We start from the raw sequence: 14,845 nt of genomic DNA on the forward strand, positions 1-14,845 counted from the left end.
TATGAGTTTCTTCTTGGCTTTAAGGTGGTGTTTAGTAATCTTATGACCAGGATTATTTGGCTTGCCTGCAGTAGCTGTTTCTCAGTGAGTCAGGAAATTCTTGCGCCTTCTCTGCTGCAGAGCTGATCATCACTTGACTTCCTAGCGTGCAAGGTGCTTTTCTTTACAGCCAGAAGAGCCATGCAAAATCCCATGAAACTTAGGATGTCATTTTAATTTGACTTCTGGTTAAGAGGTGTTTATTTCTAGTTTATGTTGTTACATACAAGAACACGCAGAGAGGGGGATTTACCACAGTTTTCTACACTTGCACATCCTTTATGCTGCTCACCATCTATTGATTTCTCCTATTTAAAGGAGTTTCTTTTGCTGCCTGAACTGGGAGTCCAGCAATCTTTATATGCAGCTCACTGGCAATTGCATGCTTAGTCAGCACTGATAACCTTCTCGGTAATCTTACTGGCTGTTGGAAGTTGTTCTGATGCTGAGCGTTTGCCAACACACAAGCATACATCTTTAGATTTCAACAGCATTCTACTTCATGTCCTATGCTTCATTCCTGGAGTGGTCATTGAGAGAGTATTGCAGCCACTGACTTTGTAAACTATGTGTGGGACAGCCTGAGTCTTGTTCAAGCCTTTCTGCATCTATGCATGCCTATTAAGACAGGTTTTGCTCAGGGGCTATGTTTTCTGTTTCTGTGATGCCATAGTCTTGTGGTCCTCATCCCTGTGAGATGTTGACTCCAAAAAGAGTAGAGAAGGAGGGGAAGAAAGCGTTTTATCACTGAAATCCAAATCCATTTCTTTGACTTTGCTCACTGGCTCTGCTTTGGCTGACTCCCTGATGGGGTTTATTGGACATAGCTGCTGTTCTCCATTCTTCTTGAGCAGAATCCGTCACTGACTTTGCAGATGTTGCTACTTGTACCTGCTAGGAATTTCAGTTGAAGTTACTGACTTCCAGGATATTGGACTAAGCAGACTTCTGCTCTGACCTAGTACTGCTGTTCTTATGACTCTCACAGCATCTGTTTAGTCAGTGGAATATATCAGCTTGAGGGGAGAAAACCTGAATGTTTCTATTATTTTTATTCACAAGGGCCCAGACTGGTTTTTTTGGGTTTTGTTGTGTTTGGGGTTTTTTTTCTCTCACAGTTAATGGTTTTTAAGGGGTGTTGCAAAAGCAGATGGACAAAAAGCTGTGTCATACTCACCTGCAAGCAAACAAATGGCAGCATTGCCAGTATGAAATTAATCATACTGTACTGGAGGGGCTGCTGTTTCTGTGGTAGGAGGTCTAATGTGCCTACTGCCTTATACAGATAACCGTGTTCACATACATTTTAAAGCACCTTAAACTAGATATCGATAGGCTTCCTATTACTACAGCATTCTAGGACCCACAAAATGAAGCCGACCTCCTCTTCCTTAGGATGCTGTTGGTTAGATGTAGGGGGTGTTTTGACTTTCCCCTTTGTGAGGATGGTAGGTAGGGCAGGAGAATATAGAACATGGAACAAGAAAAAAGTATTCTCCAGCAGTTCCTTTTTTAGACTCCTCTTTTATCCTTTGCTATATCTGTGTCATTTCTATTTACCAGTGCATCTTTCTCCCATTTCTCTACTTTTTCTTTAAATATTTTCCTACTCTGGAAGCCACTTTGTCTAAAACAAAACCAACCAACCAGGCACAAACCAGTATGAACAGCTTGGGAGCTTGACTGGTAACATTTTTTTCCCCTTATGCTGTCTACTACATTGGAATAACTGCTTTGTTACCTTGGTTTTGTTCATTGGTGGCAGGATTGTTGTACTTATTTGCTTCAGGTTAGGTATGTTTAGGTACTTGTCAAACTGGAAACAAAAGGAAAAATATGTATGTTTTCCTTCTTTGTTTACCACCTACATGTTTAATATTGTGAAAAAGTTTCTTCCAAGAGTTGCGTATCATAAAATGTGTGCTGGTTTTGGTGGTGGTCGGCCAGCAAGAATGGCTTGTAATCATGACTTCAATACATGGTACCTCCAGTGCCATACAGTGGATAGTGTCACAGGAGAAGGTGTTGGCTGATACAGACGAAATCTGCCACCTTTAAAAGGAAAAGATTTGTACACAAGAAGTCATGATAATTTCTCTTTTAAGCACTTTTCTTTTTCATTACCTCTATTACCTGCAAGTACATAAAAGGAATATTATAAACATTTGAAATATACTTCAATTTCTGCTCTTTGTTCTAAAGTTTGAAAGGTCTGTCTCAATGCAGAATGCAGATTTGTTGAGTGGGCTCTCTGCAGTCTTAAGTATTGATGGATAGTGAAATTCTTGTAGGTAGGACATTTTGGACTACGATAAAGTGGCTTTACTTCTCTCAGCATTTTTCCAGATGCTGTGTAAAGTAATCTACGTAAATCTAACTATTACAGATTAACCTTCATAGCTGTCAGGTTGCAGCTTTTATTTATGTTTTTGCTGATCACATTAAAAATGCTGTAGTCGCAGGTTGTGTGGCTAATATTAAACTTTGCATTCTGGTCTTGAATAAATTACTTTCCTCTGTGCATTGGAAAAACTGGTTAGTAGAGCTCAAAGAGTTTTAATTAGTAGGCTGTTTATGAGACAGAATAGGTGCTCTGAATCACTGTTCGGAATTACTGTGAAATTTCTTAGTGTTGTGGTGGCTTTTGTTTTTTGTTGTTTGTCAGAGGCAGAGGTACAAAACCTTAAATGTTGCTGAATTAAATCATTTAATGACAAAATTACCAGGGCTTTTTGAATTTGCAGTCACTGGGTTTCGGATATTGCTGCTGCAGTGTATTGTTATGTCCTACTTAATATTCTTGTTTTGCAAAACAAAGTCTTGTTTTCTTCCAGTTTTATATGCCTCTGCCATTTCCTTTAGACTGGAAGTGTTACTGCCACTGTTTCCTTATAAAATGTTTCCAGGTTTGAGGGTGCACTGGATTTTCTCGTCTTAGCTGTACCTTTCCTTTCACAATTCCTCTGCTTGCATAGCTCTTCAGTGAGAGAGCACATTCTCTTTTATCCAGATAACAAAAATCTCTCCTGAAAACCAGGTTGCGTGTTACTTTGTTAAGCCACAAGTGACTTTCCAGTTCTCTGACCCATCGTGAGGGTGGAAACCTTGGTCAGTGCACAGGCTTTGTTGTGGTTCTGTCCTCCTGCCTTTCCTGTCCCCATCCCTCCACCACTCACGACTACAGTCTTCCCATAAGCTTTGACTCTCTCTGTCTGGAATCACTTTTTTTTGGTGCAAATTTTGATACATTTGTACCAAACTTGTGCAGATGTTACACTATGGGATCCCTCATCTGAATATACTGTCCCTTGTGGTTGAAGCCTGACCAGTGGAAAAAAAAATCGGTTTCTTTTGGTTTGCTTTCAGTTTCTGCTTCGTTGTTCAGTATTAATTTCTTTTAGTTGCCTTCCACTTTCATCTGAATCTCAAATACCAGCATTTGGGATGGGATGCAGGAAGGGAAGGTAAGTCTGCTATGATGAAGGAAGTACCTCTTCTATGACCTACTGATTCATGCTGTTAGTGCATTTTCTCTTTGGTTTAAGACTCTGTGAATTTTACCTTCTTTTTAATTTCATCTTCTGAATAACAGTGATAACTAGCACACTTTTAATATTTCATCTCCAGTCATAGTCTTTACACATTTGAAGTATCTATAGGCTTTTCCATCTCCTTTTAGTCACAAGTTAAAGGATAGCATATTTCAGTTCTAATGCTGGACACTTGTAATGTCGCATCCTAAGTTTCTCTTAAGCTTTAAGTCATTCTTGATTTTATAAAACCTGGTGGTTGCTGAAGCTTTGGTTCCCTTCAGGTTGTTGCTTTCCGAATCTCCAGTACATACACTTCTTGTTATAGTTGAGTGCAGTCTTTACCATTCTCTATGTACCACTGGTCAAGTGATGCTGTATCCCATCCCTGTGATGTGACATTGTCTACTTGGGATGTGAAAGGCTTCCTATCACATACTGTATGCTTTATGTAATTCAGTAACTTCTTTAATTCCTGATGCAGTTACTTTCCACACCACTGCTTATCATTCTTAAAGTGCTGGTATGTCTTTCCTTTTTTTCTGGGCCTATTTGCTTTCACTTTTTCTTACTGAATATTGATTTAACTTAGCCTTTTGTTTCTAATGTCTGCATTCTCGTGTTTAATTCGTCTCTTCTTTAGCATAGAATTTACTGTTCGGGATAGACAAGTCATGGCTGTTTCTTGTCCATTCATGCCTGTCCCCAGAACACTGGATTTTTATAGTACAGTCCCTGTTCTGTTCTGGGACAAAGCGGGGAGGAGTGCAGCCTTGCTCTTCTCAGAACAGCTGCTAATTCAGAGGCTGTGTGCTCCTTGAAGGAAGGGGGAGGAGAAGATGAAAAGAAGGGGGAATCAAGAGATGTAAACTGGGGGGCAGGGGGGAATCCAAATATTTGTTCAGAAATGGAACTGAGTTGTCTTATGTCAGGAACAGTAGCTTCTGAAAACGTACTTAATCAGTAGCTTGCAGTAGTATGAGCACACCCATGCTTAAAATCCAGTTTTACACTTAAACCTGATAAAAGCAGAAAAACAAAAAATAAAAAGGAGGATAATATATTCTGCAGTATGACATGTGCGTGTTGTTTACAAGATATCTTCAGCCCAGCACAGCTCACAATGGTCCAATGATAAGGTTACTGTCTTAGGCTGGGGGAGATGCAGTTTGAGATCCCTGTTCTAGTGACTGTATTACTCTGTCCAAGTTCACAGTGGAAATCTTGATGCCTTTCAGTGTTTCTTCTCCAAAATAGGACTATAAATGCTTTCCTCTGTGGTGGTTGTGAGGAAAGGTGCGTTACAGAGATAAAATGCTTCCATGCTACAGTAATGGGAACTGCAGAAGACTCCAGCCAAGTCAGCAGCATCTGTCTCAAACTGGCACTTAAGCTTTGCATGCAGATTAGTCCATGTCCTCAGGTACAGTAATTACGCAGCTGACTTTCTTAAAACTCTGTGTAGTATGCAGTTAAGAGCAAAGTCTTGTTTCAGGTGAGATGCAGAACATCTGACATGCTGGAAGCCTGTAAGAGATTGCACAGTTTGCAAGAGTAGGCATTTTACTGCTGGTATGGTCAAGTTTAAAATGGAGTAATTGCATATTTTTGAAAGTCCTCTTGAAATTTCTGTGGAAGTAGGATTTTTGGAAGGACGTAGTGGTGCTGAGCAGCAGCAGGCTCAGTCAAAGCATGCTCCATCTTGTCCTCTTTTCTGGGTGGATGAGGGGGGCTATTACAGAATCAGAATCGTTGCTGTGTCTAATTTTGAGGGATAGCAGCTACTGCCAATTGGCATTTAATTTACATGAAAACTGCTACTGCTTCAGCATCTCTGAAAATCAGGACATTAAATTACACTGTCTTGCATTAAGGGATTTGTCAAAACTACAGAGGAGGACAAAACTTGCGTAATCTTCTCTGGCACTGCTTGGTGAAGTCAAGCTTTCAGACTCACAAGGTGCTGGTTGAATGACATTGCTTTCTGTTGTGGGGAGCTTGCAATTGGGTCTTCAGGGTCTGGCTTCATTTTGGAGGTCACTGTGTTCAGGTCCTGGTGGTTCTCCTCCAGACAGATGTGGCAGTCCAGGGGTTGCAGTAACCTCACTGGCACTAATCATTTGATCGCTTTAGCTGCGGTTATAGGATTTGTTTCACATTTTGGGCAACACTTTTTTATTCCCCTTTTATTTTTCTAGGCTTGTTGTCATGGTATCTGGCACTTCCCATTCAGATATTAAAATTGAGTGAGTGTTGTCTGTATGTCTGGTTCATTTTCCCTCTCTTATCCTCTCCCAGAGGGAGAGTTTTACGTGGGATGCAGCATGCCGTTCGCAAGGGCTTCCTTTGGGGGATGTTTTTAATCATGTAGCAATGTCTCTGTTGGAGAAGGCCTGGTGCAAAGAAGCTCCTTCCACTTCGGCTGGAGTTTATTAAATCCTGTGTGTGTAGAGCTCCCATGGGAGCTCATTGTACAACTTGTGACACCCTCAGCCCCCCAAAAAGGCTTGTCTCCTGCACAAATTGAGCTTTTATCCCAGTCTTTCTGGCACTGCCAAGCTTAAGGCAGTGATAGGAATTTTCTCCCTGTGGATTTCTATGGAGAGGGCCCAGGCTTTGCTAGTTGGGGATCAGGGCTCTAATGCCTTAGGGGAAGAGTTGGCTTGAGCAGTCTTGTCCCATCTGAGCAGGTTTGTGTCAGCATATGTGCCTTTATAGGTGCTCTAGCTAGAGCTAAGCTTCAGCCTGTGGATTTTCTCCGAGGTTTGGGTTTAGATTTGCTCATTTATTTATTAGGAAACCACAGACATGGCTTTTAAGAGGGGATCTGTTGTAACAGTATCCCAGAGTAAGTTTGGAACCTGGCTTTCCTCTCAGATAGGATATTCAGAAGGATCTGCTGACACTCAAGTTGTGTTGATGGCTGTTTTTAACCAAGGATAAGTCATGCTCCTTAATTGTAAGTGCACTGTAGCATCAAAGCGTATCTGGGGCTCTAGGCTGGATTGCATTTAAATACAGATGACATTAGTAATTTAGAAGGGGAATCGTCTCAAAAGAACTAACAAGGGCACCTGAAATACAGTAATTTGATGGAAGGCTCCTAAACAAAACTTGTGCCCAGTTACCTTCCTACAAAAGGCCAAACACAAGCTATTTACTACTCATCCTTCTCTCATTTTTGCTTTGAGAAAGACTACACATTTTTCCTGGAATTCTTGAAAAAGTGATATATTGTAATAGGAGGAGGGTGTTTCCTTGCTATTCATGGACAACACATATTAAATAAATACTGGTCTGTACAAATATAGGGAGTCTGTATTCTAAATAAGCTATAGACTAAATGGATGCTGTGATAAAGAACTGCACTAAGCACAGAACAAGCTACCCTTCACAGTCGGATTACAGTGAATTGTGACAGTGACAGCCTTAGCTTAATTGTTTGGTCCTAGGAGCAACCGTGCGCAGAAGCTGCTTCCCTCCTGGTTTGCCTCTCCTGTGACTGCAGTGTGCATTGCTGGGGTGTCAGCAGGTGCTTCTCCTTGATAAAGGGATAGAGGATGAATGAGACTGACATTGCTGGTATAAAAAGGCATCAGACAAGGAGCAGGGTTTGAACTGGTCTCATGACGAGATCTCGTTTTTCCTTGACCTGAATCTTCTCTCTGTAGCTTATCTCCTTCTTTTAGGTAAACAGCAGCTCTGTTTGTTGGCAACTGTCATAGAAACCAAAAAAAAAAAAGGCAGGCAATTCACTTGACCCTTTCTGTACATTCTGAATGTATCTTCTCAAAGGTATTTGTGTAACCTTCTCCGAAAGCCCCTAGAATGAGAAAGAATGAGTTGCAGTCCTTCTTTGTCCTTCCAGGAATGTGTTTGAAACATTTCTGAAATGGTTTGGAGGCTTTCAGAGTTGCACTCTGAAAATGGGACTAGCTGGAGCAGGGCTTACCTTGAGTGTCAGTATGTCTCTTCTGTTACTCTTACTTAGGAGATGGAGGGCATGATGAGTCTTTCTCTTGCCCGTCTTTCTTGCTTGCTGCTTTCCTTGCCAAGCCATGTGGCATCCATACTTACTAGGAACATCCCCAGTTCATGAGAATCTTTGGGGATGGTTGAAGAGCATGCGAAGGTCTGCTTGCAAGAGTCATGGGTGGACAGCAAGTTGAGGTCAGCTGCTTCGATAGAGAAGCTCACCCTGGCACCAGTTTCTTCCCCTAAATATCCACCAAAGTTGGAACAGGCAAGTGTTGGAGTCAGAAAGCTCTAGGTAATTGATGGCGAGCATTATTTATCATTGGTCCCAAACCCAGAGTGACTGAAGGCTGTTACTGTCTGACAGCTTCTGCCTGGCTAATATGAGATGAGCTGTCAGACATGGCCTACTTCTGAAGGAAGGGATTATGTCAGAGAAAAGCGTCGGTGCTCAGTGCCGTTCATGTTATGGCTGTCAGGAGGGCAGCTTTAATTAGGCTTTACATTTGGGCAAGGGACAACAAAACCATAATTTAAGGCAGTTTGCATTGCTGCTGTCCCATTCTGTGCTTGTTTTAATGAGTGACTGTTTACAATGGCGACCATGGTCCTTTGATGTAACTTTGCAGTCCAGAGTAATTTATTTTCAAGAGAAAAAGGATATTTTTAAAACTTTTTTTAAATTTATCTGGTCACAGGTGAGCAATTCAAAGTTGTACTCTTCTATAAGGTGCTTTTAGTTTCCAGCAATAGAAAGGTGTCAAATTTGTCTAAAAAGGTAGTTTACTTGTACTTGCTTGTGGTAATGATTGCAGCAGAAGCTGTGTGAGGAACAACCAGCAAGAACACTGTATCTGGAGCTTTAGAGTAGAAGAGATTACTAAATACTTAACGCATCTCACCAAAACCTTCCCTGAATTAATTCCTGCTTGAGCTAGAGCATGGCTTTCAGGGGAAAAAAAAATAAAATCTGGAATTTCCAGTGATAGAAAAGCTGACAAAACCGTTGGTAGGTAGTTAAAATAATGTGGTTGCTTTCAATGTCGAAAACAGAATAAAGGCCTCCCCCAGAAAAACAGCTTTTGCTTTGTTGTTTCTAGTCTGGTTTGCACTGTTTCAACCACCAAGTAAGGGGAGTTTGGATATGTAGCTCCATGTTTTATCTGGTGGAGAGACATTATTAAAAAAAAAAAGGGAATCCGTACTTCAGATGAGTACTAATGCAGTACTTTTGAGGTTCAACTTAACCTTTTTTGATTGGGTTGACAGATTGTGGCCCCATCTTTCAGCTGAGAGAGTTTTTCAGTGCTGTAGTCTCTTCTCATGGCACCATCACCAAGGCATCGGTATCTTTCTTGAAGGACGTACATCGGCACTAGGCACGGCCCTTCAGCAGCAAAGCACACAGCCAGATCAGAAACAGTGATTTTTATTTCCCTTTTTGAGCGTGTGGCTTTTATGCCAAGAAGAATTGTGTTAACCCTTTCAGCAGTATTGCAAGCTTGAGAGGTGGTTGGTGATGCGTCACCCTGTATGGATCCTTCATTTCCCATTTGGAAAGTGTGCCATAGTTAACTTGATTTTTTGGGATGTAGTCTTGGGTTTGTGCTACCTAAATGTACTTACTTGTAGTTTACTGAGGAGCTTAAATTGCTTTGCACCTTCTCTTTGTCCTCTTTGTTCTTATCCTCTTGTCCTGTTTTTCTGCAGTCGATCTTCAGGAGGAAGGAGTTTGGTTTTTTCCACTCATCGATGGAAATAGAGTTTAGGGCAGAGATCTGTTTCCTGAGGCAGACCTGTAGGAAAACACTTTCAAGTGATTTCCTATTCACAATTCCCAGTTAGACATGTTCACTCATTATTTTTTTAATGCATTTAATGTGTGCCATGTTAATTTTGGTTTAGTCAATTAATAAGCAGTAACAAATCAAGTGCTTTGTGGAAGACCCAAGTATATCAATGCTATTAAATTGACATTCTTAAAATTTATAAGTCAAACTTGTAATCTCATCAAGAAGGATGTCAGTTTAGTTTGACAGAATCTATTTTCCATAGATCTAATTTGATTGACATTGATTTTATTACCCCTCTCTAATTCTTTATTATTAGAGTCCAGTATTGAATATTCTGTAATTTTGCCTTGCTCAGCATTAGACTGATGGACCTCAAATTACTTGGGTCATCCAGTTCTCCTTTTTTGAATTTCAATGCCAAATTCTTTCCTCCAAGCTTCTGGAATTTGTTCAGCACTCAGTAATCAGTAAGAATTACTGAAAATGGCAGGAGAGCCATTTGTGCCCTTTTTTGGAGTCTATTCTATGCAAGTAATCCAGATCATCTCATTTAAACATGTAGAATTTTAGGAGCTCCTGTTTTAACATCTACCTGCGTTGCTAGTTAGTACTTTATATAGCTTTTTTCAGGTGTACATAACACATCTGTTTTCTTTGCACTGTTACCATCTGCTACTGAGTCAGCACGAGTGTTAAGGGATCTTTTTTCTGTAATCTAAAAAATAAAAGTAGTTTTTGTAATTCTGACCTTTACAAGCCAGAGATTTGGGGGGGGGGTGTTTTTAATTATTTTTGTTTCTCTGTTTCCATGTATTTTTCTGTTCTAACTTACATTGGTTCTATCTGTTCTCACTTTATCTCTTAATTTAAATATTGAATTGGCTTGCAAAGGCAGGTACAAGTCTTCAACTGGCACCGCTTTTTACATGGTTGCAGGTTTTATTGTGTGGATAAATGTCATAAATGGGATATATTGATTTTCCCATATCCTTTCTTGTGATTTATTTTAATCTTGGTGATTTTCATCCCTGAAATGGAGCCTGCTGAAATACGAAATGTGTACATTACTTGCTTGGCTTTATACGTGTTTAAGACTGTCAAGTCTGTGATAATTTTTAGCCCTGTTATTGCTCACTTTTAGACCTGTTCTTTACCAGGTCGTGGGAGGTCCACTATGCATTTTCTGCAAGCTAGATAAAACATTCAGAAAGAGCAATGGTGGTAGTGATACAACAAGGTGTTGTTTTAGGATCGTCTAGAAATATCTCTTGCCTGCCCTACTGAATCACAGCATGCAATGAACTTACTGGATTCCAAATCACAGAAAATATTTACTATTTACGGTGCTGTTCCTGGGAAGTGTAGCATGGGAATGAACTTCAGTGTCTGTGTGGGATCCCACTGAGAGGTCCAGCTGCTTGCTTCATGCTGCCAGATTGCGTCCAAAGAAATGTTACCCTTTTTGAATACATTCAATAAGAGTACATGATGAAAAAAAACCCCCAAAGTTCCTACTGCTTCACCATATTCTAGAACAAATCCTTCTTTCTCTACCAATTTTTAGTTCTTTTGTATCTGGAGCCTGTTTTGTCTGACATAAGGTGTATTGCTCTTGAGAGTAATTTGAAAATAATGTTTTTAGCCGGATATATATTTTCTTGGTTCTTTAGCTGTAAATACTTAATACACTAAAACTTTATGATGTCTGCCAGCAGTCATAATGCTCTTCACAAATTATTGGTTTTCTGGGTTTATTTTCTTTTTGAGACTGATGGGAGGTCGTGTTTGTCGCCATTAAATGATGGTGTTGAGGAGGGATGCTTGAAAATACAAAATAAAACAAAATGTACCCCTGGAGTGGAAAGATCTTGAAAGATTTTCTTCCTTCGCCCATACTGGTACAAAGAAAGGCGTATGGCAGAAAGCAGCAACTGGAATTTGCTGGTTGAATCAATTGCACCAAGGTTTCACTTGGCTGCAAAGGGTGTGGGGTTTGGTTTTCAAGATAAAAGGGTTTTTTTCTTGAATTAATACAAATTCAGTGCTCAGGATGCTGAGTAGACCCACCCCTTCTTCTGAGAATGTAATACAGCCAACATAGTAATTAATGTATTTGATATGAAATCATGACCAGTAGCTTATTAGTAACAGGCCTTAAATTCTGTTACAAGTTACATGTATTTCATGATGTTCAGAAGTATATACTGACAAAAAAACATGTTTCTATGTACCTATTATTCTAAGCTAAATTGTCTGACAGTGTACTCGTTTTAGCCAGATTGTGCAGGCATACGTACAGACAGCTTTGCTCCTGTCGGTATTCCTTGTCCTTCACCTTGGAGAAAAGATTTGTTTGGTTTCAGTTGGTAGTGAGAATTGGAAATGGTGGTATCCAAATAACTTGAATAGTCTTACTGGAGAACTCCAAGGAAAGGAGTTTGTGGAATTTTCTTGCCATTCTTCTATTGCCATTACTTTTCTTCCCTATAGCTTGTTTTGTGAGTGGGTTTGTTCTCAATGGTCTCTTCCATGCAGAAGTATATACAGAAGTGAGAATGTTTCTTGGAGAGATGATTAAAAATCATTATATATGCTGTAGAGGTTGGTCAGTCCATGTGCCTTGAGAGTAACAGTGGCTGGACATGGAAGCCCATGTTCAGACTGACATAAATCCCGGGGCCTTGTCAGCTACTCCTTTTGCCTACATACCTCTGAAGGTCCATAGATTGTTATGGGGAAAAGTTGGGACGCAAACTCAGGTTATCCAAGCCCTGATCCTTGTGTCTCTTCCTTCCTCCATAAAAGAGGTTAATTTCCTGGAGAATGGCTTCCTTCTGCCTAAGACTGTTTAGGATTCAACATATTAAGGATTTGATGTGTTCAGCGGCACAGAGATTGGGGCTGTATAAAATATCTGGGTAGACTAGAAGAGGAAGGCATGGCATGGGAAGTATCTTTACAGTATTTCTGCTCCAGGCTTCGTGCTCAGAGTTCAGCTCCTTCTTGGTCAATGTCGTGTAACTGGAGTAAGAATATTTTTGTGGAGATTAATTCAGCTCTCCAGGAAGACTGAATACGTTTTAATACTTACTTCTGAAGTTAAATTGATTGGATGGAATTGCTCCCTGGATATATTGTAGGTTAAAACTGCCATTTTTTTTCCTTATACCTGCATGTGGGATGTGGGCATTTTAAGGCATGAATTGCAGTGTTTCACTGGATTTTTAAGGTCTTCCATTGCATAGTTAGCAGCTTTTAGCGCTTTGATCTGATTTCGTACGACAGAAGTGCTCCCCGTATTTGTGTTGCAGCAAATGCTGTATTTCTGGTGGCGTCTGACTTTGAGAAACACACAGATGCTTTTTTGTAGTCCAGGAGACAAAGAAACAAAGCTTTGTGCTCAGGAGGCAGGATCCGTGCCTCCAGGGTACATCAAGGCACTTGGTGTGCAGCTGCTTTCCCAACCTCCACTTTCTCCTGGTGAGCAGGAGCTGGGTCGCCTTTTGCTGCTGCTGCAGATAGAAATCTTCTGCAAGTGCTGTCTTTCTCCTTGGGAGGGTTGAGAAGGAGCATGCTTGAAATACAGGACTGTTTGCTTGCCTGCCTGGGCTTGCTTTTTCTTGAAATTTGATTATCTGTGCATGTGTGTAAGTTTATGTGCCTTTAAAAAAAGCCCATAAGAATTGCTGTGTTTTCCAAATGTGCAAAATAACTTCAGTAGGAGGCTCAAGAAGGGATCTGGAAGCGGCTGTCTGTCACATTGCATTAATAGAATTGATGCTACTTGAGAATCAGGGAAAGGTGCTTCTCTGATGTGGATTCTCACAGCCCATTGCAGACCCACAGCTCCGTCCCTGCGCTTCAGTGCATGATTGTCTCTTGTGCTAACAGCACGGCCTGTCCGGCTCCCTGTTACTTATCCCAGCTATTAACCAGGTCTTTTCTTTCTCCTGCAAACACAAACACAGATCTCACTAGTAAAACAGAAGCTGTTGAAATTATTTTGGCTGCTATAGTGGGCTCCTGCCATCCCGTGTGCAGCAGCATTTGTACTGTTTTGGTTTTGCTGTCATCCCTAATACGTGGAGGAAAGCTTTAATGCAGTCTCTTATCCTACTGCAATTTGATCTGTCCTTTCTCTTCCTATTTACTGGCTGCTCACTGAGCAGTAAAAGAGGATGTAAAGGTGATTGTCAGTCAGCTGCTTCAAGGTTAGTGTTAAAGTGCTGTTTCCTAATTTTTGCATTTTCAAGGTTAGTGTTAAAGTGCTGTTTCCTAATTTTTGCATTTTAAACACAAACTTATTTATGAACAGGAGCACAGAATTGTGTGTATTATCATTTTTAAGAGGTGGCCTCGTTACTGCTCTGGCAGGGCAGCCAGTTACTTTTATTAGGAACTATTATACAAAGCTGTTCCACAATTCTGCTGCTCTTAAGCCTCATCCACGCTTCTTTGTAAAATCCAGGGGAAGTCAAGGTGGGTGCTTGTTCCTTCTTGTTTTTAATGTATGATCTTCAGAGCAGCAGTTTAAAATTCTTATGTTGGATTCTACTGTATTAAGGAGCTAACAAAATGGTAAAGAATGGCATAGAAGCCATAGGGGAAATGAGTGGTGAAACAGACAGTGTAAGAACATTGCGTTCCCACTCTTGGAAGCTGTTCCTGTGCTTAAAAATACTGAGTTGTTCTTTCTTTTTCTCTTTGTTTCAACAGGGCAGAGTTTAGGATATGGATTCGTTAACTATATTGATCCAAAGGATGCAGAGAAAGCCATTAACACTTTAAATGGACTCAGACTCCAGACCAAAACCATAAAGGTAAGACAGCATAAAACACCTTTTGCTCAATTCAGGAAGTGGAGAAAGTAGTTGAAAGAAAATTTCTGGCAATTTCATCACTACTTTAATCTCCATTGTAAGGGGAACTAACGAGCTCCTCCTTGGAACAATGGGAGGACATGCAGAAGATGAATTCTCTCTTTGAAATTGCTACTATTGTTCAAGGGGGAAAAGTAACAGGAAGCTCCTTAAATCATTGCAGTGAGGCTTAAATGTGGAATAAAACAGCTGTAGTGATACTGTTATCCATAAACAGAGGTGAAGTAGGTGACAATGTATTTGTGAGTTACACATTTTCTGATGTTTTAATGGGAAACACCTTAACATGGAGCTCTCTTTTAATGACACTCATGTCACTTAGGTGTTGAAAGTATGTTTCTCTGAAGTTAAAATATGTCATTCTCAATAAAATCCCAAACAAAAAAACAACAACAACAAAAATTTTCACATCCTTAGTTTGATATATTCTTTTAAAAGCAGGAGGCTTCAGAGATCCCACTGAAGTCTCTCATTTCATTGTTGTAATAGACCATTAGTTATTCAACAACCTTCTTTAGTGGTCTCACAAGAACAGCAAGTTTCTACACTATCACGTTTTGTGCTGCATGGCTGATGAAGCTTTTTTGAAACAGCTTATGGAAGATTTCCACATCCTGAATTCTGACAA

At 40.3% G+C, this 14,845-nt stretch overlaps 1 protein-coding gene across 9 annotated transcripts in view; it reads left to right on the forward strand.

Moving 5' to 3' along the window:
- ELAVL4 (ELAV like RNA binding protein 4) overlaps positions 1-14,845 on the forward strand; it is an 83,078-nt gene that overhangs the window by 48,632 nt on the left and 19,601 nt on the right. For all 9 annotated transcript variants that reach the window (XM_030494319.1, XM_030494315.2, XM_030494313.1 and 6 more), the window contains exon 3: positions 14,054-14,157. In XM_030494319.1, the coding sequence (XP_030350179.1) occupies positions 14,054-14,157 (104 nt within the window). The remainder of the gene's footprint in view (positions 1-14,053; positions 14,158-14,845) is intronic.

The sequence above is a fragment of the Strigops habroptila genome, chromosome 8 (assembly GCF_004027225.2).
Source record: "Strigops habroptila isolate Jane chromosome 8, bStrHab1.2.pri, whole genome shotgun sequence".
Lineage (NCBI taxonomy): Eukaryota > Metazoa > Chordata > Aves > Psittaciformes > Psittacidae > Strigops > Strigops habroptila.